Below are 23996 nucleotides of genomic sequence, written 5' to 3'. Positions count from 1 at the left end.
TCGGGACTGTACAACTGATCAACAACGCATTTGGGTTTGTGACACAACGGATATTTCTGGTGAGTTTGTCTGCGCAGAAATATGGACATAACCGTTGTGTGGTGTCTCAGGTCTTAACCTCTATTTCCTCCTCAACATCATTTTCATCGCACTTTTAAACCTCCTTCCTAAAGCCGAGGGGAGGGGGGGGGGGGTACGTCAACAATAGAAAGAAACTTTAATGAGCGGTAGAGGGCATATCACAGTGGTCTAGCTAGCCATCTATATTTCTCTGTGATTGAGTTCTGTATTGTAAAATATATTTCTTCCTGCTTCAAACACTGACAAAGGAGAGAAGTGTTCTTTTTTTCTTCCCTCAGTCAACTAACCACATGGCCTATGTCTTTCCCAATGTGTATCCCAAAATGGCACCCTATTCCCTGCCCTGCTTTTGACCTGTGAACCCTGTGAATCTTGACGCCATCTGGGACATAGTAACGTCCATCGCATCAAAAACACTCTGCATTATTCATATTCATTACAATTATTATTGACATTATTATTATTATGTTCTTTGGTGACAGGGGGAGGGTGGGGTGGGGGAAATATACTTCTCATTCATACTGAAAGGGGTCCATATCTACACCAGAGGAATCGTTATATGGAGATATGGAGTGCATTGAAACATTTTCTGAAAGGAAAAGGAATAACGGTAAATCTGACATTCAGTCCAGACCCAAAACACCAGAGGAATATACATTTAGATCCATAGAATTTGTAGAATGGAAATTCAAGCCAATGTGCCATGAGGAGTTGACCTAGATGGCACCCTATTTTAGGGCACCCTATTCCACACACCCTATATTTAATGGGCTTTGGGCAACAGTAGTGCATTCTGTAAGGAATAGGGTGCCATTTCGGGCGCACAAAGTATTTACCTTCCCCCTCCTCCTCTCTTCATCCTTCCTTCATTAGTTTTCATTCTCTTCCCATGATGCATCTGCCGGACGTTGTGTTAAGACTCAGACGGTGATGCTTCCCAGGCAGGGCTGGTTGAATGATCGTTTGCTCAGGCCTGTTGTGAGCAGTGATGAATAGCCCCCTCAGTAACTACACAGAAATAATGCTTAAACAAGGAGAAAATGAATCCAAGCTGCTGTGAGTGAATGAGTGTATTAACATTGAAGTGGTGTGATGGTGGCTGGGTATGCTGCGTGGTCAGCAGGAGAGAGAGAGAGAGAGAGAACACACAGAGTGAGGAGAACACAGAGAGAGAGATAGAGAGAACACACAGAGAGAGAGGGGAGAACAGAGAGAGAGAGAGAGGAGAACACACACAGAGAGAGGGGAGAACAGAGAGAGAGAGAGAGAGAGAGAGGGGAGAACACAGAGAGAGAGGAGAACACACACAGAGAGAGAGAGAGAGGGGGGAGAGCACAGAGAGAGAGGGGGGGAGAACAGAGAGAGAGAGAGGGGAGAACACAGAGAGAGAGAGAGGAGAACACAGAGAGAGAGAGAGAGAGAGAGAGAGAGAGAGGAGAGCACAGAGAGAGAGAGGGGGGAGAAGAGAGAGAGAGAGAGAGAGGAGAACACAGAGAGAGAGACAGAGAGAGAGAGAGAGAGGGGAGAACACAGAGAGAGAGAGAGAGAGAGAGAGAGAGAGAGGGTTGAGAACAGAGAGAGAGAGAGAGAGAGAGGGGAGAACAGAGAGAGATAGAGGGGGAGAGAACAGAGAGAGGGGAAGAAGAGAGAGAGAGAGGGGAGAACAGAGAGAGAAGGGGGAGAACAGAGAGAGGGGGAGAACAGAGAGAGAGAGAGAGAGAGAGAGAGGGTTGAGAACAGAGAGAGAGAGAGAGGGGAGAACAGAGAAAGATAGGGGGGGAGAGAACAGAGAGAGGGGGAGAAGAGAGAGAGGGGAGAACAGAGAGAGAGAGAGGGGAGAACAGAGAGAGAGGGGTGAGAACAGAGAGAGTAATAGAGAAAGAGAGAGAATAGCAGAGAGAGAGAAAGAGAATAACAGAGAGAGAGAATAACAGAGAGAGAGAATAACAGAGAGAGAGAGAGGGGTGAGAACAGAGAGAATAACAGAGAGAGAGCGAGAGAGAGAATAACAGAGAGAGAGAGAGGGGTGAGAACAGAGAGAGAGAATAACAGAGAGAGAGAGAGGGGTGAGAACAGAGAGAATAACAGAGAGAGAGCGAGAGAGAGAATAACAGAGAGAGAGAGAGGGGTGAGAACAGAGAGAGAGAGAGGAGAACACACAGAGAGAGAGAGAGAGGGGAGAGCACAGAGAGAGAGAGGGGGGAGAAGAGAGAGAGAGAGAGAGAGAGGAGAACACAGAGAGAGAGACAGAGAGAGAGAGAGAGAGGGGAGAACACAGAGAGAGAGAGAGAGAGAGAGAGAGAGAGAGAGAGAGGGTTGAGAACAGAGAGAGAGAGGGGAGAACAGAGAGAGATAGAGGGGGAGAGAACAGAGAGAGGGGAAGAAGAGAGAGAGAGAGAGGGGAGAACAGAGAGAGAAGGGGGGAGAACAGAGAGAGGGGGAGAACAGAGAGAGAGAGAGAGAGAGAGGGTTGAGAACAGAGAGAGAGAGAGAGGGGAGAACAGAGAGAGATAGGGGGGAGAGAACAGAGAGAGGGGGAGAAGAGAGAGAGGGGAGAACAGAGAGAGAGAGAGGGGAGAACAGAGAGAGAGGGGTGAGAACAGAGAGAGTAATAGAGAAAGAGAGAGAATAGCAGAGAGAGAGAAAGAGAATAACAGAGAGAGAGAATAACAGAGAGAGAGAATAACAGAGAGAGAGAGAGGGGTGAGAACAGAGAGAGAGAATAACAGAGAGAGAGCGAGAGAGAGAATAACAGAGAGAGAGAGAGGGGTGAGAACAGAGAGAGAGAATAACAGAGAGAGAGCGAGAGAGAGAATAACAGAGAGAGAGAGAGGGGTGAGAACAGAGAGAGAGAGAATAACAGAGAGAGAGAATAGCAGAGAGAGAGAATAACAGAGAGAGAGAGAGGGGTGAGAACAGAGAGAGAGAATAACAGAGAGAGAGCGAGAGAGAGAATAACAGAGAGAGAGAGAGGGGTGAGAACAGAGAGAGAGAGAATAACAGAGAGAGAGAATAACAGAGAGAGAGAATAACAGAGAGAGAGAGAGGGGTGAGAACAGAGAGAGAGGGGGGGAGAACAGAGAGAGAGAGAATAACAGAGAGAGAGAATAACAGAGAGAGAGAATAACAGAGAGAGAGAGAGGGGTGAGAACAGAGAGAGAGAAATAAGGAGAGAGGAAAGCAGGAATTGGAAGAACAGCTCAGCAGTTCCCCAACAGTCATTAGTCATCATTTGGCCCCGGACATGTCTGAAGGTGCAAACTAAAATTTATTGGGCTGGTCTGCTTGGGCTAATTGAAAGAAATTGTCTGTCTGTTTGCTTTCCAGTGTGTTTGAGAAGGTTCTGAGGTGGCTGGTAAGTCAGTCGAGTGGGAGTAGGAGAAGGGGATGGAGATCCTAGTTGTCACGTAGTTGGTTTTAAAGCTGAAGGTTTGAGCTGCCAGCGCCCTCCACCGAGCAGAACACAGCTGAGCACTGTACTGACTGGGTGTACAGGATTCAGATGAGTTGTAATAGGGTCAGGGTCAGTACTATTTCAAGTCAGTCAAGTCCAGGAATTAATTCAACTCATGAATCAAGTGGGAAAATGTACATTTTTCTAGGTGGACTTTGTTAATTGACTGGAGTGGAAATGGAATTGAGTCCGCACAAAATTGTTACGAGCTGGTCAACCATTACAGGTAACTAACAGTGATTTACCTCAGTTAATGACAGTCCAAATACACAGCAGTCCACCAACTGTCAAATTGTTACGAGCTGGTCAACCATTACAGGTAACTAACAGGGATTTACCTCAGTTAATGACAGTCCAAATACACAGCAATCCACCAACTGTCAAATTGTTTGTGCCTTTGCTTTCTCTCCCTATTTCTACCTTTGTCACACCTGGAACACGGTCTTCTACCTTCCTGTACTATAATTGCCTCACTCAACCTGTTGAGTGAAAACCCAGAGGAATGTGAGGGGGAATGCTATGAATGAAAAATAAATAAATCTGTCAGGGAGACTGGCAGAAGCTCCCGTTTTAAAATAAAATAAAATAAGATGCTGCTTTTCTGAGTTCCAACCGTCAACCCCAGTATTCTGTGGCCTCTATGGCAACCAAACCTCGTCAAGATGAAAGAAGACCGTTGACAGCACAGCTACTAAAGTTAACTCGGCGAGAGAGAATTTCACTTACTTTGGCAATGTAAACATTTGTTTCCCATGCCAATAAAGACCTTTGAATTTAATTTAATAGAGAGAGAGAGAGAGAGAGAGAGAGAGAGAGACCGGAGAGAGAGAGAGAGAGAGACCGGAGAGAGAGAGAGAGAGAGAGAGTGTTCACACTGCCCACAAAATGAGGTGGAAACTGAGTTGAACTTCCTAACCTCCTGCCAAATGTATGACCATATTAGAGACTCCCATATCAACTGGGTGAAATACCACAGTGTGCCATCACAGCAGTAAGATGTGTGACCTGTTGCCACAAGAAAAGGTCAACCAGTGAAGAACAAACACCATTGTAAATACAACCCATATTTATGTTTATTTTCCCTTTTTGTACTTTAACCATTTGTACATTGTTAAAACACTGTATATATATATAATATGACATTTGTAATGTCTTTATTCTTTTGAAACTTCTGTATGTGTAATGTACTCTTCATTTTTATTGTTTATTTCACTTTATATATTATCTACCTCACTTGCTTTGGCAATGTTAACACATGTTTCCCATGCCAATAAAGGCCTTAAATGTCATTTAATTTGAATTGAAAGAGAGAGAGGGAGGGAGAGAGAGGGAGGGAGAGAGAGAGCTCCTCACAGCTAAACTGCAGGCCTCTCATTTGGTGCATTATGGTCCCTGCTCTACTCCTGTTGCAAGTATAGACTTGTTGAATTGTTGACTTTCTATTTAGACTCTACCATGAAGCCTGGGTCTCAGTGAGACAGGTAGAGGATGCTGTGAGTGGCAGCATTCATACTGTGTCAACAACATGCCCAAAGTGTTTGTCCTTCACTCGTCACAACTGGTCTCATCTGGGACTCAGCTAGGAGTGATTACTATAGTAGCCGGGGAGTTGACCTGCTCCCCAGAGGGAAAGAAGAGAGAGACACAGGGAGAGAGGAGGAGAGAGAGGGAGTCACATGGAGAGGGTGAGAGCGAGGAGAGACAGGTAGAGAGGGTGAGAGAGAGGAGAGACAGGTAGAGAGGGTGAGAGAGAGGAGAGACAGGTAGAGAGGGTGAGAGAGAGGAGAGACCGGTAGAGAGAGGAGAGGGAGAGAGACACAGGGTGAGAGAGGGGAGAGGGAGAGAGACAAAGGGTGAGAGAGAGGAGAGAGAGGGAGTCACATGGAGAGCGTGAGAGTGAGGAGAGACAGGTAGAGAGGGTGAGAGAGAGGAGAGGGAGAGAGACACAGGGTGAGAGATAGGAGAGGGAGAGAGACACAGGGTGAGAGAGAGGAGAGAGAGGGAGTCACATGGAGAGAGTGAGGAGAGACAGGTAGAGAAGCTAAGAGAGAGGAGAGTCAGGAAGAGAGGGTGAGAGAGAGTGAGAGAGTGAGAGAGGAGAGGGAGAGAGACAGGGTGAGAGAGAGGAGAGGGAGAGAGACAGGGTGAGAGAGAGGAGAGCGAGAGACAGGGTGAGAGAGAGGAGAGTCAGGAAGAGAGGGTGAGAGAGAGGAGCGGGAGAGAGACAGGGTGAGAGAGAGAGGAGAGGGAGAGAGACAGGGTGAGAGAGAGGAGAGTCAGGGTGAGAGAGGAGAGGGAGAGAGAGGGTGAGAGAGGAGAGGGAGAGAGACAGGGTGAGAGAGAGGAGAGGGAGAGAGACACAGGGTGAGAGAGAGGAGAGAGAGGGAGTCACATGGAGAGGGTGAGAGTGAGGAGAGACAGGTAGAGAAGGTAAGAGAGGAGAGTCAGGAAGAGAGGGTGAGAGAGAGGAGAGGGAGAGAGAGAGTGAGAGAGGAGAGGGAGAGAGACAGGGTGAGAGAGAGGAGAGGGAGAGAGACAGGGTGAGAGAGAGGAGAGGGAGAGACAGGGTGAGAGAGAGGAGAGTCAGGAAGAGAGGGTGAGAGAGAGGAGCGGGAGAGAGACAGGGTGAGAGAGAGGAGAGGGAGAGAGACAGGGTGAGAGAGAGGAGAGTCAGGGTGAGAGACAGGGTGAGAGAGAGGAGAGTCAGGAAGAGAGGGTGAGAGAGAGGAGCGGGAGAGAGACAGGGTGAGAGAGAGGAGAGGGAGAGAGACAGGGTGAGAGAGAGGAGAGTCAGGGTGAGAGAGAGGAGAGGGAGAGAGAGAGTGAGAGAGAGGAGAGGGAGAGAGACACAGGGTGAGAGAGAGGAGAGGGACACAGGGAGAGAATATGAAAGAAGAGCGAGAGTCACAGGGAGAGGGTGAGAGAGACACACATAGGGAGAGGGTGAGAGACACACATAGGGAGAGGGTGAGAGAGAAGAGAGAGACAGAGAGAGGGGGAGAGAGAACAGAGAGAGGAGAGGGAGAAACAGGGAGAGTGAGAGAGAGGAGAGGGAGGGGGACACAGGGAGAGGGTGAGAGGGTGAGAGAGGGCGAGAGAGAGGAGAGTAGGAGTGAAAGGCTAGCTAGAGCAGCCTGCCAGTGTGGTTAGAAGCGCTGCCTTCCTTCCTGCCTAGCTGTCACCAATTAGTTCCTAGCCATGGGGGACATCCAGGGGATGGAGAGGCGATGGCAGCTAAGAGTCCTCTTCAGCCCGGATAACGAGACTGAAGTGTGTGTGGGTGTCGGTACCTGCCTGCCTGCGTGCTCTTGTGTGTTCAAGCTGCTAGAAACATATACCTGTAGATGTACAGGTATAGAAGATAGCGAGGTACTTCCCATTTCACCACTGTAACTGAACAGAGCTGTTTAATTATTATACATCCCTGAATACACTGTGCATTATTTAACTATCTGACTGAAAAAAGAAAACCCCCAGGTGTAGCTTGATCGGAGACAGGCCTGTACAACAGACAGGGGTTATTTAGGGATACAGAGTAAGGCAGGGGTGTACGTTTTACCTGGGACTATTAACATCATCATGGACAGCAATAGAAAGAGTAGCTATTGTAGATTTGACCTGGTAAAACTTGGGCTAAATCAAAATGTTTTCTGGTTGTCTGTCAAAATGCGCATCAGTTATACAAAGTTTAGACCCAATGCAGTTCTGTGGGCTATTTTAACAGTCTTTGTAAAGTGAATGAGGTTTTAAGCAATATCGTTGTAGACAGTGAAGATCAGTCGTAGTACAGGAGCGCCGCCGTGTGGCTGTTGGTGGTATTACACTCTGCATGCGTGGGTGGGTTCCTTTAAGGGCAGCAAAATAGAACGTTGATTAAAATCATGGCTGTACAGTGTACACGTGACAAGTTTATAGTTCCCATATACACTGAATATACAAAACATTAAGGAGACCTTCCTAATATTGAGTTGCACCCCTCCCTTTTGCCCTCAGAACAGCCTCAATTAGTCCAGGCATGCTCTACAAGGTGTCAGAACAGCCTCAATTCATCAGGACGTGGACTCTACAAGGTGTCAGAACAGCCTCAATTAGTCCAGGCATGCTCTACAAGGTGTCAGAACAGCCTCAATTCATCAGGACATGGACTCTACAAGGTGTTGAAAGCGTTCCACAGGGATGCTGGCCCATGTTGACTCCAATGCTTCCCACAGTTGTGTCCAAGTTGGCTGGATGTCCTTTGGGTGGTGGAACATTCTTGATATACACAGGAAACTGTTGTGTTAAAAACCCAGCAGCGTTGCAGGTGTCCTTAATGTTTTATATACTCAGTGTTAATGTTTTATGGTGAAATATGCACTGTGCTCCAATAACAACAAGTACACAGAAGGAGGATAGCAGTCCCTTTTAATAATTAAATACAACTCCAATTCAAAAAAGATATATTTTACACAATTATCATATTCATAACTATGGTATGGATGGATATGCTAACATCATGTCCTTACTTCATACAGAGCTTATCATAGAGAACTTAGCCTGGTTTCTGACGTGTTTGTACCGTCTTGCCAACTCCTATGGTATTCTCATACCAAACAACAATGACCGTAGGAGTCGCAGCACTAACAGAGCAGGAATCAGGCTATAAAAGTCCTTGCATTAGACACAAATGATGATTGCTTGACTAATTATTTGAAGGTCACCTGGAATCCAAACTTACGTTCCTTTTCTACCACCTGTGATGGAAAACAAAAAGGTAGAAAAAAAAAGAGCACCATTTTGGTTCCAGGCAAAATGACGTGGGAGAGATTTAACAGGACACCTGAATATTTCTGCTGATTCATTCACCAGGCACTAGGAAGAGAGGAGAACATGGCTACTCCACTAATAGTGGTGATCAGCTACATCACCCCCCCCCCCCCCTCCCCCAATGAAGAACCTTCCCAGCACAGAGATGCTGATGGACTGACAGACCAACCTCCATCAGCAACCAGCACATTCCTGATCCTAAAGAACATCCTTTTCAAAAACGTTTACAACATTCTCAACTTCTGTTAAATAAAGGAGGATTTAGTCTACATGTCATCCCTGAGGTCTTTGTTCAGTGCCAACTGGTTCAGTATGATTGTAAATCAATATAATCTGGGACAAACCGTCCTTGGTTGTCTTTTTTTAGAATGCATAAACATACTGTACAAAACATTGAGGAGACCTTCCCTGATAATGAGTTGCACCCCCCCCCCCCCCATTCATCAGGACATGGACTCTACAAGGTGTCAGAACAGCCTCTATTCATCAGGACGTGGACTCTACAAGGTGTCAGAACAGCCTCAATTCATCAGGACGTGGATTCTACAAGGTGTCAGAACAGCCTCAATTCGTCAGGACATGGACTCTACAAGGTGTCAGAACAGCCTCAATTCAACAGGACATGGACTCAACAAGGTGTCAGAACAGCCTCAATTCATCAGGACGTGGATTCTACAAGGTGTCAGAACAGCCTCAATTCATCAGGACGTGGATTCTACAAGGTGTCAGAACAGCCTCAATTCATCAGGACGTGGATTCTACAAGGTGTCAGAACAGCCTCAATTCATCAGGACGTGGATTCTACAAGGTGTCAGAACAGCCTCAATTCGTCAGGACATGGACTCTACAAGGTGTCAGAACAGCCTCAATTCATCAGGACATGGACTCTACAAGGTGTCAGAACAGCCTCTATTCATCAGGACGTGGACTCTACAAGGTGTCAGAACAGCCTCTATTCATCAGGACGTGGACTCTACAAGGTGTCAGAACAGCCTCTATTCATCAGGACGTGGACTCTACAAGGTGTCAGAACAGCCTCAATTCATCAGGACGTGGATTCTACAAGGTGTCAGAACAGCCTCAATTCGTCAGGACATGGACTCTACAAGGTGTCAGAACAGCCTCAATTCAACAGGACATGGACTCAACAAGGTGTCAGAACAGCCTCAATTCATCAGGACGTGGATTCTACAAGGTGTCAGAACAGCCTCAATTCATCAGGACGTGGATTCTACAAGGTGTCAGAACAGCCTCAATTCATCAGGACGTGGATTCTACAAGGTGTCAGAACAGCCTCAATTCATCAGGACGTGGATTCTACAAGGTGTCAGAACAGCCTCAATTCGTCAGGACATGGACTCTACAAGGTGTTGAAAGCGTTCCACAGGGATGCTGGCCCATGTTGACTCCAATGCTTCCCACAGTTGTGTCAAGTTGACTGGATGTCCTTTGGGTGGTGGACCATTCTTGATACAGACGGGAAACTGTTGAGTGTGAAAAATCCAGCAGCGTTGCAGTTCTTGACACAAACCGGTGCGCCTGGTACCTCCTATCATACCCCGTTCAAAGGCACTTCAATATCTTGTCTTGCCCATTCAGCCTTTAAGTGGCACACACACAATACACGTCTCAAATGACAAAAAAAAGAAATACTAATTCCTTCTTTAACCTGTATCCTCTCCTTCATCTTTAACCTGTATCCTCTCCTTCATCTTTAACCTGTATCCTCTCCATCTTTAACCTGTATCCTCTCCTTCATCTTTAACCTGTATCCTCTCCTTCATCTTTAACCTGTATCCTCTCCTTCATCTTTAACCTGTATCCTCTCCATCTTTAACCTGTATCCTCTCCTTCATCTTTAACCTGTATCCTCTCCATCTTTAACCTGTATCCTCTCCTTCATCTTTAACCTGTATCCTCTCCTTCATCTACACTGATTGAAGTAGAGTTAACAAGTGACATCAATAAGAGGTCATAGTTTACACTTTGATGCAGCTGGTCAGTCTGTCATGGAAAGAGCGTTCCTAATGTTTTGTCCACTCAGTGTAGGTCAAGAACGGATTAATTTAAAAACTGAAACTTTCTGTCACTATAAATCACTGATAAACCTGGAACAGTGGATTCATTCTTTATTCTTTCATATTTCCTTCCAATAATTCACAGAAAGACATGGCACGTATTTCTTTGTGAACTAACGGGTCAACAAAATCACCATGGACCATGGCTTCTGTTTAGCAAAAACTTAAAGGTCAAAAAAATAAACCAACGGAAACTGCAGAGCCTTGAAACAGACATCGTGAGGTCTAACTACTGAACCTTCATATAGAAAATAAAAATGTATAGGAACATTTACGGGTGGGTTAAAAGTGGGCCTCGTGGGTCATCTAGGAGTTTCCAAATTCAGAAACACATCACAAAGAGTCCCTGTTTGTTCTCCTGTAGAAATCACCGTTGAAGAATTCCAAGTTAGATGGACTCCTCAAAGATGAATCCTTCCTGATTCTAGAAATCCTACAAAAGCCATATCTGAAAAAACAGGGAATATTTATAAGGTTATTCAAGGTCTTAGAGGTGGTGGTGCCTGCCAATCAGGCTGTGGGTGAGGTGGTGGTGTCTGCCAATCAGGCTGTGGGTGAGGTGTCTGCCAATCAGGCTGTGGGTGAGGTGTCTGCCAATCAGGCTGTGGGTGAGGTGTCTGCCAATCAGGCTGTGGGTGAGGTGTCTGCCAATCAGGCTGTGGGTGAGGTGTCTGCCAATCAGGCTGTGGGTGAGGTGTCTGCAAATCAGGCTGTGGGTGAGGTGTCTGCAAATCAGGCTGTGGGTGAGGTGTCTGCAAATCAGGCTGTGGGTGAGGTGTCTGCAAATCAGGCTGTGGGTGAGGTGTCTGCAAATCAGGCTGTGGGTGAGGTGTCTGCAAATCAGGCTGTGGGTGAGGTGTCTGCAAATCAGGCTGTGGGTGAGGTGTCTGCAAATCAGGCTGTGGGTGAGGTGTCTGCAAATCAGGCTGTGGGTGAGGTGTCTGCCAATCAGGCTGTGGGTGAGGTGGTGGTGTCTGCCAATCAGGCTGTGGGTGAGGTGGTGGTGTCTGCCAATCAGGCTGTGGGTGAGGTGGTGGTGTCTGCCAATCAGGCTGTGGGTGAGGTGGTGGTGTCTGCCAATCAGGCTGTGGGTGAGGTGGTGGTGTCTGCCAATCAGGGTGTGGGTGAGTTGGGGGTCTTGAAGAGGCCAGTCTTTCTGAGGTACCGAACGAGAAGAGGCACCGACACCAGAGTAATGCTGATTCGGAGAGGAGCGAAGAGCTTGTGGACGGCGTACGCCAAGACAAATGTACTGGTCCCTGCCGCCAACTTGGACTGAAGCAGAGATTCACTAAAACCTATCTTGTACAGGATGGCAGCCATGTCAATCCCACTGTGGAGAGGACACACACACACGTTATTGGAGAGAAGTACAACAGGGATCATCTCATTTTCATCATTATTTTATGATGTGAAGCACTTTGTTAATTGAAGAGTGCTATACAAAAAAAGTTAACTGTCATTAAATTAAAAACATCCATAAAACGATTTATTCAGCCCATTAGAAGGCCTCTCTATACACTTTCATTTAACATGGTGACATCTGAAACGCATTCCTATTCCCTACATGGTGCACTGCAATGCACTAACACATCACTATAGGATGACATTTCAGAATGCATGTCTCTCCCCACGGTGATTATCTGGGTTGATAGTGAACTGGAGCGCTATGCTGGCCGGGAGGGTGTTGAGTCCAAGGGCCATATTACTGCTGTCAGGGGAAATCTGTGAGCTGGTTGATAATCTAGGCTCTATCCTCCTGGTATGCAGCCTACTGGGCACAGCTGGCAGAGAGCCAGCAGAGAGCCGGCAGAGAGCCGGCAGGCAGTCAGAGATAGGACACATAACCGGGCCATGGGCCCACGGCTACAGACAGACTAACAACGGATTTTCCTACATTACACCATCAGGAGAAGGCCTTCTCTCTATAGTCATTACACCATCAGTAGAAGGCCTTCTCTCTATAGTCATTACACCATCAGTAGAAGGCCTTCTCTCTATAGTCATTACACCATCAGTAGAAGGCCTTCTCTCTATAGTCATTACACCATCAGTAGAAGGCCTTCTCTCTATAGTCATTACACCATCAGTAGAAGGCCTTCTCTCTATAGTCATTACACCATCAGTAGAAGGCCTTCTCTCTATAGTCATTACACCATCAGGAGAAGGCCTTCTCTCTATAGTCATTACACCATCAGTAGAAGGCCTTCTCTCTATAGTCATTACACCATCAGTAGAAGGCCTTCTCTCTATAGTCATTACACCATCAGTAGAAGGCCTTCTCTCTATAGTCATTACACCATCAGTAGAAGGCCTTCTCTCTATAGTCATTACACCGTCAGTAGGCCTTCTCTCTATAGTCATTACACCATCAGTAGAAGGCCTTCTCTCTATAGTCATTACACCATCAGTAGAAGGCCTTCTCTCTATAGTCATTACACCATCAGTAGAAGGCCTTCTCTCTATAGTCATTACACCATCAGTAGAAGGCCTTCTCTCTATAGTCATTACACCATCAGTAGAAGGCCTTCTCTCTATAGTCATTACACCATCAGTAGAAGGCCTTCTCTCTATAGTCATTACACCATCAGTAGAAGGCCTTCTCTCTATAGTCATTACACCGTCAGTAGAAGGCCTTCTCTCTATAGTCATTACACCATCAGTATGCCTTCTCTCTATAGTCATTACACCATCAGTAGAAGGCCTTCTCTCTATAGTCATTACACCATCAGTAGAAGGCCTTCTCTCTATAGTCATTACACCATCAGTAGAAGGCCTTCTCTCTATAGTCATTACACCATCAGTAGAAGGCCTTCTCTCTATAGTCATTACACCGTCAGTAGGCCTTCTCTCTATAGTCATTACACCATCAGTAGAAGGCCTTCTCTCTATAGTCATTACACCATCAGTAGAAGGCCTTCTCTCTATAGTCATTACACCATCAGTAGAAGGCCTTCTCTCTATAGTCATTACACCATCAGTAGAAGGCCTTCTCTCTATAGTCATTACACCATCAGTAGAAGGCCTTCTCTCTATAGTCATTACACCATCAGTAGAAGGCCTTCTCTCTATAGTCATTACACCATCAGTAGAAGGCCTTCTCTCTATAGTCATTACACCATCAGTAGAAGGCCTTCTCTCTATAGTCATTACACCATCAGTAGAAGGCCTTCTCTCTATAGTCATTACACCATCAGTAGAAGGCCTTCTCTCTATAGTCATTACACCATCAGTAGAAGGCCTTCTCTCTATAGTCATTACACCATCAGTAGAAGGTCTTCTCTCTATAGTCATTACACCATCAGTAGAAGGCCTTCTCTCTATAGTCATTACACCATCAGTAGTAGGCCTTCTCTCTATAGTCATTACACCATCAGTAGAAGGCCTTCTCTCTATAGTCATTACACCATCAGTAGAAGGCCTTCTCTCTATAGTCATTACACCGTCAGTAGAAGGCCTTCTCTCTATAGTCATTACACCATCAGTATGCCTTCTCTCTATAGTCATTACACCATCAGTAGAAGGCCTTCTCTCTATAGTCATTACACCATCAGTAGAAGGCCTTCTCTCTATAGTCATTACACCGTCAGTAGAAGGCCTTCTCTCTATAGTCATTACACCATCAGTAGAAGGCCTTCTCTCTATAGTCATTACACCATCAGTAGAAGGCCTTCTCTCTATAGTCATTACACCGTCAGTAGAAGGCCTTCTCTCTATAGTCATTACACCATCAGTATGCCTTCTCTCTATAGTCATTACACCATCAGTAGTAGGCCTTCTCTCTATAGTCATTACACCATCAGTAGAAGGCCTTCTCTCTATAGTCATTACACCATCAGTAGAAGGCCTTCTCTCTATAGTCATTACACCATCAGTAGAAGGCCTTCTCTCTATAGTCATTACACCGTCAGTAGGCCTTCTCTCTATAGTCATTACACCATCAGTAGAAGGCCTTCTCTCTATAGTCATTACACCATCAGTAGAAGGTCTTCTCTCTATAGTCATTACACCATCAGTAGAAGGCCTTCTCTCTATAGGCCTTCCCCCTATATCCAATGGCATGTGAAATGACAATGCAGTGTGCTTAAAGTGCTATAGAAGTTTAAAATAATCATGTCAGGCCTCAACCAGTTTGGGATCAGAGCCGTGACGACTGGGGGAGACAAATGCAATGTTTTTACATGTAACAACTAATGTTGAAGTCTGGCTTCATACATTACCTAGACACAGCAAGGTAGAACATTCCCAGAGACATGAGGGAGATGCATATGTGGAAAGAGACTCCCACAGCTCCATACTCCTTAAACACCTTCTTCAGCTGCTGGGCCTTGCTAGGTTTGTCCTCTTCGGGCTCCGGTACCTTGGGCTCCTCAGGGACCTTGGCTGAAGCTTCCTTTGGAGTCTGGTCCTGGTCGGGTCAGAGAGAAAGAGTGATTTTAAAAAAAATTGATACTTTAATTAAAAACTGGGGAACGTCACATTGAGATGGACTCTTTTTAAAGTGTGCCCTGGTCAAGGAATATCAACACTGGTTCCACATATCAAATAGTAAGAACGTTTTTCATACAGTCTTTGTATTCGTTGAGACTCATTGAACATTTTGAAAACGGACTACGATGTGTCAGCCACAGCCGATGAGTCAGCAGAAAACAAACAGAAGCAGGTATCAGTCAAACTTAAGGTGCATTCAGAAAGAATTCAGACCCCTTGACTTTTCCACATTTTGTTACGTTACAGCCTTAATGTAAAACATGTTATTTCTGCTCTTCTCCTAATCAAAATACACACACAACCCCATTTGCAAATTTATAAAAATACAAAAAAATGAAATATCACAGAAGTATTCAGACCCTTTATCAGTATTTTGTTGAAGCACCTTTGGCAGCATTGAGTCTTCTTGGGTATGACGCTACAAGCTTGGCACACCTGTATTTGGAGAGTTCCTCCCATTCTTCTCAAGCTCTGGATGGGATGGGGAGTGTCGCTGCACAGCTATTTTCAGGTCTCTCCAGAGATGTTTGATCAGGTTCAAGTCCGGGCTCAGGAATGTCCCTCCTTCATTCTTAAAATGGAAGAAATTGGAACCCCCAAGACTCTGCCAAACTGAGCAATCGGGGGAGAAGGGCCTTGGTCAGGGAGGTGACCACGAACCTGATGGTCACTCTGACAGAGCTCCAGAGTTCCTCTGTGGAGAAGGGAGAACATTCCAGAAGGACAATCATCTCGGTAGCATTCCACCAATCAGGCCTTTATGGTAGAGTGGCCAGACGGAAGCCACTCTTCAGTAAAAGGCACGTGGCAACCTGCTTCGAGTCAAAAGGCACCTAAAGACATGAGAAACAAGATTGACTGGTCTGATGAAACCAAGATTGAATTATTTGGCCTGAATGTCAAGTCTGGAGGAAACCTGGCACCTCCCTATGGTGAAGCATAGTGGTGGCAGGATCATGCTGTGGGGATGTATTTCGGCAGGAGGGGCTGGGAGACTAGTCAGGATCGAGGCAAAGATGAACAGAGCAAAATACAGAGAGATCCTTGATGAAAACCTGCTCCAGAGCACTCAGGACCTCAGACTGGGGCGAAGATTCACCTTCCAACAGGACAATGACCCTAAGCACACAGCCAAGACAACGCAGGCGTGGCTTCGGGAAAAGTCTCTGAATGTCCTTGAGTGGCCCAGCCAGAGCCCGGACTTGAACATCTCTGGGGTAGAGGTCGACCGATTATGATTTTTCAACGCCGATACCGATTATTGGAGGACCAAAAAATCCGATACCGATTAATCGTCCGATTTTTATTTGTTTATTTGTAATAATGACAATTACAACAATACTGAATGAACACTTATTTTAACTTAATATAATACATCAATAAAATAAATTTAGCCTCAAATAAATAATGAAACATGTTCAATTTGGTTTAAATAATGCAAAAACAAAGCGTTGGAGAAGAAAGTAAAAGTGCAATATGTGCTATGTAAGAAAGCCAACGTTTAAGTTCCTTGCTCAGAACATGAGAACATATGAAAGCTGGTGGTTCCTTTTAACACGAGTCTTCAATATTCCCAGGTAAGAAGTTTTAGGTTGTAGTTATTATTGGAATTATAGGACTATTTCCTTCTATACCATTTGTATTTCATTAACCTTTGACTATTGGATGTTCTTATTGGCACTTTAGTATTGCCAGTGTAACAGTATAGCTTCCGTCCCTCTCCTCGCCCCTACCTGGGCTCGAACCAGGAACACATTGACAACAGCCACCCTCTAAGCATCGTTATCCATTGCTCCACAAATGCCGCGGCCCTTGCAGAGCAAAGGGGAACAACTACTTCAAGGTCTCAGAGCGAGTGCAGTCACCGATTGAAACGCTATTAGCGCGCACCCCGCTAACTAGCTAGCCATTTCACATCGGTTACACCAACACACCACACACTATAGTATTGCCAGCCTAATCTCGGGGGTTGATAGGCTTGAAGTCAAACAGCTCAATGCTTGAAGCACAACGAAGAGCTGCTGGCAAAACGCACAAACATGCTGTTTCAATGAATGTTTACGAGCCTGCTGCTGCCTACCACCGCTCAGTCAGACTGCTCTATCAAATCATAGACTTAATTATAATAAACACACAGAAATACGAGCCTTGGGTCATCAATATGGTCAAATCTGGAAACTGTCATTACGAAAACAAAACGTTTATTCTTTCAGTGAAATACGGCACCGTTCCGGCTGTGATTCGATGATAAATTAACAGGCACCGCATCGATTATATGCAATGCAGGACACACTAGATAAACGAGTAATATCGTCAACCATGTGTAGTTAACTAGTGATTATGTTAAGATGTATTGTTTTTTATAAGATGAGTTTAATGCTAGCTAGCACCTTACCTTGGCTCCTTGCTGCACTTGCATAACAGGTGGTCAGCCTGCTATGGCGGCTCCTTGTGGAGTGCAATGTAAGGCAGGTGGTTAGAGCGTTGGACGAGTAACCGGAAGGTTGCAAGATCAAATCACCGAGCTGACAAGGTAAAAATCTGTCGTTCTGCCCCTGAACAAGGTAGTTAACCCACTGTTCCCCGGTAGGCAGTCATTTAAAATAAGACTGTGTTCTTAACTGACTTGCCTAGTAAAATAAAAGTTTAAAAAAATATCTATATATATATATATATTTTTTTTTAAATCGGCAACAATCAGGTGTCCAAAAATGCTGATTACCGATTGTTATGAAAACTTGAAATCGGCCCTAATCGAAATCGGCCATTCTGATTAAATTGGTCGACCTCTACTCTGGAGAGATCTGAAAATAGCTTGGCAGCAACACTTTCCATCCAACCTGACAGAGCTTGAGAGGATCTGCAGAGAAGAATGGGAGAAACTCCCCAAATACAGGTGTGCCAAGCTTGTAGCGTCATACCCAAGAAGACTCGAGGCTGTAATCGCTGCCAAAGGTGCTTCAACAAAGTACTGAGTAAAGGGTCTGAATACTTATGTCAATTGTGATATTTAAGTAGATTTTTTTATACATTTGCAAAAAAATGTCTAAAAACCTGTTTTTGCTTTGTCATTATGGAGTATTGTGTGTAGTCCAGAATAAGTGTGTAGTCCAGAATAAGTGTGTAGTCCAGAATAAGTGTGAAGTCCAGTTTAATCCAGAATAAGTGTGTAAACGTAACAGAATGTTGAAAAAGTCAAGGGGTCTGAATACTTTCCAAAAGCACTGTATACCACGGCTAAGGGCTGTTCTCAGGGACGACATAACGCTGAGTGCCTGGACACAGCCCTTAGCCGTGGTATATTGGCCATATACTACAAACCCCCGAGGTTCCTCTATTTTTTTATTTATTTTTAATTTTTTACAAATTTGCAATTGTTTTGGTAAAAAATCTGTTTTTGCTTAGTCATTATGGGGTAGTGTGTGTAGATTTGGGTGGGGGTGGGGGGGTGGGGGCAATTGTAATACATTTTAGAATCAGGCTGTAACGTAACAAACTGTGGAAAAGGTCAAGGGGTCTGAATACTTTCTGAATGCACTGTACGTAGCCTAAGTGTCTCGGCACGCAGGGCAACATGCATGGGAAGTAGTACATGGATTAGCTGCTCTTCTGGGCTACAGTAAATAACACAGCATTATGATAGAAGACTCTGGAGAAGTCATACTGCAACGAACTCCAATAGATGATAGGTACGGTTATATGACCAATAGAAACCTAGAAGCGGCTGCCACAGCAGAGCAGGAAATAACTAGGCACAGCCCGCTTCACCTGCACTGTTATTATAGAAAACATTTATTTTTAACAAATCGGTCATCCGAATCTCCCTGCTAAAATGTCCTCTAAGCAGGTTTCAACTGAGCACTAAAATAGCCACATGGCTCAGTCCCTTTCCCTCCTGTTGTTGTTTTTCTATTTGAGCCAAACAACACGGGGTGAGACCAGGCTAGTGCAGTGACGCACCACAAGCTTCTCCAACAATAGACAAAAGGCCAAAAGAGGCGGAGAGAAGGACAGACACGGACTGGCTTGGAAAGCCAGAGAGGAACAGAGCAGGCAGAGAGCAGCCGTGGGAAGGTCATGTGAGTGAGTGGTATAGGGAGTATTGCCAGGGAGGCGACAAGAACAGAGGGACTGTGTGTGTGTGTGTGTGTGTGATAACAGCTTTTGAGAGGATGCAGACGGCAGACAAACACACAGCACCACCCTGACCCGGCCCAGCCCGCCACCCTCACTAGCACATCTGCTACTTTGAATGAGAGGGCCGAGGACAAACATACCAGCATTAGTTAAGCCCTCTTAGGTCATGACCTTCAAGCAGAATGTTGCTGTGTTAGATGTGTTAGAAATAATGAAAATCAGGCCTATACTTGGCAGGGTCTTCCAGCTAAAAAACGAGTCTTTACCATGGACCTCACAGCATTAACAGAACAGTGTGTCTATTCCCATCTGTCCACAGGCAGCTTTTCCTTTATAATGATGACTCAGGACCTTGTCTCAAGGTTCCTGCCGTTTTCAGAACAACCCGGGTTATGGAGGAAAGGGGAAATTATTATGATTTATTAAAATAAGAATATACTCGATTTTTCCCTAGTGTATCCCATCCTCAATGTATTTATTACAGGCTCAGACGAGTAGAGCTTGACTGAAGCGGTAGCCTATGGGTGCGTTCCTAAATTCGCTCAGGCTATCTACTATTAAACGCTCGCTATGTCCGGTGTCAATAAACATCGGCACCCAAAAAAAACGTAATTAAATTGTTGCCAGCAGCACAGTTAGAGTCACCAACTTGAAAACAGCCTAATCAGCTCTACTAGGGCGAGTAAAATGGTCAGAGGGTTGTTCTCTCATTTGTGTCTGAAAGTAGCTAGTTAACTCTAGCCAGTTAGCTTGGGTGTTTGACTGCCGTTTTGAGGTCAGATCAACCCAACTCCTCCGCCAGAGCGTCCAGTGTGGCTCTGAACCCCCCGAGAGAGACGCTCTGAACCCCCCGAGAGAGAAACGCTCTGAACCCCCCGAGAGAGACGCTCTGAAACCCCCCGAGAGAGAAACGCTCTGAAACCCCCCGAGAGAGAAACGCTCTGAACCCCCCGAGAGAGACGCTCTGAAACCCCCCGAGAGAGATGCTCTGAAACCCCCCCGAGAGAGAGACGCTCTGAACCCCCCCGAGAGAGACGCTCTGAACCCCCCCCGAGAGAGACACGCTCTGAACCACCCCCCCCCCCCGAGAGAGACACGCTCTGAACCACCCCCCCCCCCCCCCCGAGAGAGACGCTCTGAAACCCCCCCCGAGAGAGACGCTCTGAACCCCCCGAGAGAGAGACGCTCTGAACCCCCCGAGAGAGAGACGCTCTGAACCCCCCGAGCGAGAGACGCTCTGAACCCCCCGAGCGAGAGACGCTCTGAACCCCCCGAGCGAGAGACGCAGGACAGTGCGGTACTGTGAAATGAAGATTAATAACAAGTTATACAACATCCAGAGTAGTTTTAAATTTCCCGATAGTTACCTAGAGCCTTTTGTACACCAAGCTACCCATATCTGGCTATAAAGTACAACCCCACAGGGACAGCATTAGGCCTATTCTGTCCCTTCTGATTCACACGTTATTCTGACACCCCGTGAACACAGCAGAGAGCCGTGTCCGCGTCATGCTACTTGCATAACATAGCTGCAATGTATACGACTGACGTTATAATGTGGAGTAGGCCAATTACTTGTAACAAACTAGTATTTCAATCCTTTTTAGAAATGTAATTACTGTGTCATTTCTCAAAACAACAGGCAGAGAACCAGCAACTGTTGACTCGACACGAAACCGTGCGCGGGTTCAGGGTCGTATTGTTTGGTATAGCTAAGTGGGGCATGATTGCTGGTCAAACATGGTTAAATTCGGCGACAGGGAGGTTAAACAAATACCATTGAAAGTTGAACATTTACCCCTTTGAGAACAGCGGCGGAGTCTTCCAGGCCTTTCGGCGCGGCAGCAACAGAGGACAGATCCCTCATTTGCACAGTCGACGTGGGACAGAAGCGATGCTTGCAGACCTCCGCGCCAGACGTAAACAACACCGTTTCAAGTCCAGCTATATGTCGTTTCTGTCTGTTTTGGCCTCCATTCGTCCGATGTAGCGGTAAGCTAGTGTTACAATATGTAGGGTTGAAAATAATTTGGTTGGAGAAATTAAAAGCGAACAGGGTTACTCGAGGTAATTGTTCCCGATGCGTGATTATGAAACGAACCGAGTCCCAGTTTTTGATGGAAAACATGTCCTTCTCCCTCTTTTCTCTCTTTCCATCAGGCGAAAGTGCAGAATCATCCCGACCACCACCACGGACATATCCACAAAACGATCTGGAACAATTGAATGTGTGGCTGTTACGCAACGGCCAGGTAACGTCAGCTGGTCTGTTTGTTTTAAGTTGCGCCGCTGCCCTGGTCGTGGAGTTTAAACCCAGCTCCAAAGCCGTCGCCGAGAGCCTCGCTCCGCGACACAAAAACATGGTTCCCGTCGCAAAAACTACACACAAAGCCCGGTCTATAAAGCGGATAAATTCAAATAGCAATTAGCATTAGACGAGGAAGCTACTAAATGTTTACAAGAATAGCGTAGACATTAATAGCAGGTTGATCTCTATCAACACGCTGTCCTCATCTCGCTCTGCTGATTAGAGTGAGACAACCAATGAGGACATTCACCGTTCCACCAATAACGAGCCCGTTTGTAAGGAGAGAAAACCTTAAAGTTACAACAATACATGTAACCTACATTATACCATATGTAGTCGCGCACTCAGGATCTTTGCAATAGGTGACATGGAGCCTAACGTTATGTGTAGGCTAGATCAAAATGTAATGTAGGCTACATTACGGCTTTGTATTTGCCATAAATATGCATATTGAACTATGTTTGGAAGCAGATATAGACCATTTATAAACTGTCATTTTAAACCAATGCGTGACCAATATCAACAACAAAAGTTATGTTTGCCACTGAATTTAATCAGCCCTCTTCTCTCTCTCTCTGTTTAGCATAGTATGACAGTGCGTGTCTAACATGATGTTGGGTGTTAAATATTTCCCCGTGCTATACAGGTGTAATATGAAGCTCCGGCCAGTCCTACTAATGATAGCTCTGCCTCGTCGTGGACTGGAGGAAGTTAGATATTGAATAACCTAAAAGGGGGGGGCTCAGTTAGTTAAAGGACCATACTGTTATAATGTTCACTCTTACTGTTGTATACAACGTTCACTCCTACTGTCGCTCTCTAGTTTAAAGAAAATACCAGTATTATTCCCTAGCATCGCTTCAAGCAATAATACTACTGCGCTCATAAAGTCTGTCTACAATTGTTACCTCGTGTTTCATGCTCTATCCTGTAGCCTGCCTTGCGACCTACCAACTGCAAACCAACTGAATTTTAAAATATTTGTTTTTTATCTCGAGCAGATACTAATTGTGTCGATAGAGATAAGGTTATCCACGTGACCAGTTACACCACGGATGAGTGGAGGCGTTGCTGAGCAACTGAATTTCTGCCTTTGCAGAATGTCAGGCATGTCCTTGCGGTGTGTTTCGAATTTTTGGAAGTGTGTCAGTATCGTATAGTTAGTTGCATGTCTGCATGGTGGGTGGAAGTTCAAAAGTCAGTCTGTCTTTCTTTCACAGGAAGTGGATGCGTGCATGGTTAAACCACATGACAAACAAGTCTTAAACGTAACTTTCTCACCTAGCTAGCTCTTAGATTCTGATTTGAATACCACTATGCTCTCTTTTACAACCCCGTTGTAGCAATCTGCCTCGGGAATTTACACAGTTAGTGTGAGAGCTGGCAAGCAACCATTCAAAACAACCTATTGCTAGGGTTACAACAGTACTCCATAACTCCTTACTACCATCCCCATTAAACATTAACCAGGCAGGGGAGTTATTTGATCCTGGTGAAGTCTGGAGCATCATTTAATGTCTATCTATAAAATTAAAATGACCTAGGAAATATATATCTGTTTGACGTGTTTTAAAATAAAAAAAATACAAATTTTTATAGTAGAACCCAACACACACACACACGGGAAACTGTTGATCTAAAAAAAAACAGCAACGTTGCAGTTCTTGACACACTCAAACCAGTGGGCCTGGCAACTACTACCATACCCTAGTCAAAGGCACTTAAATATGTTGTCTTGCCCATTCACCCTCTGAATGGCACATATACACAATACATGTCTCAATTGTCTCAAGGTTTAAAAATCCTTCTTAAACCTGTCTCCTCCCCTTCATCTACACTAATTGAAGTGAATTTACCAGGTGACATCAATAAGGGATCATAGCGTTCACCTGGTCAGTCTGTCATGGAACGACCAGAGCAAATAAAATCTTACTGCTGAAACAACATTACATAGTCTCAACCATATTCCCACTTCTTGTTTTTTTAAATTATGTTATAGAGCATGAAAATAGGATGTTACCCAATACGTGAAAGGCCACAGTCAGTCAATCCCCACAACGTGCAGTCTCCGCAAACAACTCGCAAACAACTCACAAACAACTCCGTAAACAACTCACAAACAACTCACAAACAACTCACAAACAACTCCGCAAACAACTCACAAACAACTCACAAACAACTCACAAACAACTCCGCAAACAACTCACAAACAACTCCGCAAACAACTCACAAACAACTCACAAACAACTCACAAACAACTGTGCAAACATCTCACAAAAAACTCCGCAAACAACTCACAAACAACTCCGTAAACAACTCACAAACAACTCACAAACAACTCCGCAAGCAACTCACAAACAACTCACAAACAACTCACAAACAACTCACAAACAACTCACAAACAACTCCGTAAACAACTCACAAACAACTCACAAACAACTCCGCAAGCAACTCACAAACAACTCACAAACAACTCACAAACAACTCCGCAAACAACTCACAAACAACTCCGCAAACAACTCACAAACAACTCACAAACAACTCCGTAAACAACTCACAAACAACAACTGTGGATTATTGTCACTGCAAACGCTCAGCAAGATGCAGACTGGCTGCCATGTAATCACATAATCAATGCAAT

At 45.3% G+C, this 23996-nt stretch overlaps 2 protein-coding genes across 10 annotated transcripts; one reads left to right on the top strand and one right to left on the bottom strand.

Moving 5' to 3' along the window:
* Positions 1–7922: 7922 nt before the first annotated feature.
* mims2 (mitochondrial inner membrane structural 2) lies at positions 7923–22804 on the bottom strand. Of its 9 annotated transcripts, none has more exons than XR_016488095.1 (4): positions 20846–22804; positions 14640–14827; positions 10180–11752; positions 7923–10060 (listed from the first exon to the last, which is right to left on the bottom strand). XR_016488095.1 is itself a non-coding variant. In XM_090206436.1 (3 exons), the coding sequence occupies exons 1-3, from the start codon at positions 22273–22275 to the stop codon at positions 11533–11535; spliced, it is 420 nt and encodes a 139-aa protein (XP_090062562.1). In that variant the 5' UTR covers positions 22276–22426; the 3' UTR covers positions 7923–11532. The 9 variants fall into 9 exon arrangements, 2 of the variants coding, with proteins under 2 accessions (XP_090062562.1, XP_090062560.1); XR_016488096.1 differs by having other exon boundaries at positions 7923–10157; positions 10227–11752; XR_016488097.1 differs by having other exon boundaries at positions 22264–22426.
* On the top strand, positions 8710–11289 carry LOC149976490 (uncharacterized). Its single transcript, XM_090206437.1, has 2 exons — positions 8710–9450; positions 9494–11289. The coding sequence occupies exons 1-2, from the start codon at positions 8710–8712 to the stop codon at positions 9713–9715; spliced, it is 963 nt and encodes a 320-aa protein (XP_090062563.1). The 3' UTR covers positions 9716–11289.
* Positions 22805–23996: the final 1192 nt, after the last annotated feature.

The sequence above is a fragment of the Oncorhynchus mykiss genome, chromosome 17 (genome assembly GCF_057628025.1).
Source record: "Oncorhynchus mykiss isolate SJ-2025 chromosome 17, ASM5762802v1, whole genome shotgun sequence".
NCBI lineage: Eukaryota > Metazoa > Chordata > Actinopteri > Salmoniformes > Salmonidae > Oncorhynchus > Oncorhynchus mykiss.
This window is presented reverse-complemented; position numbering and strand designations above follow the sequence as displayed.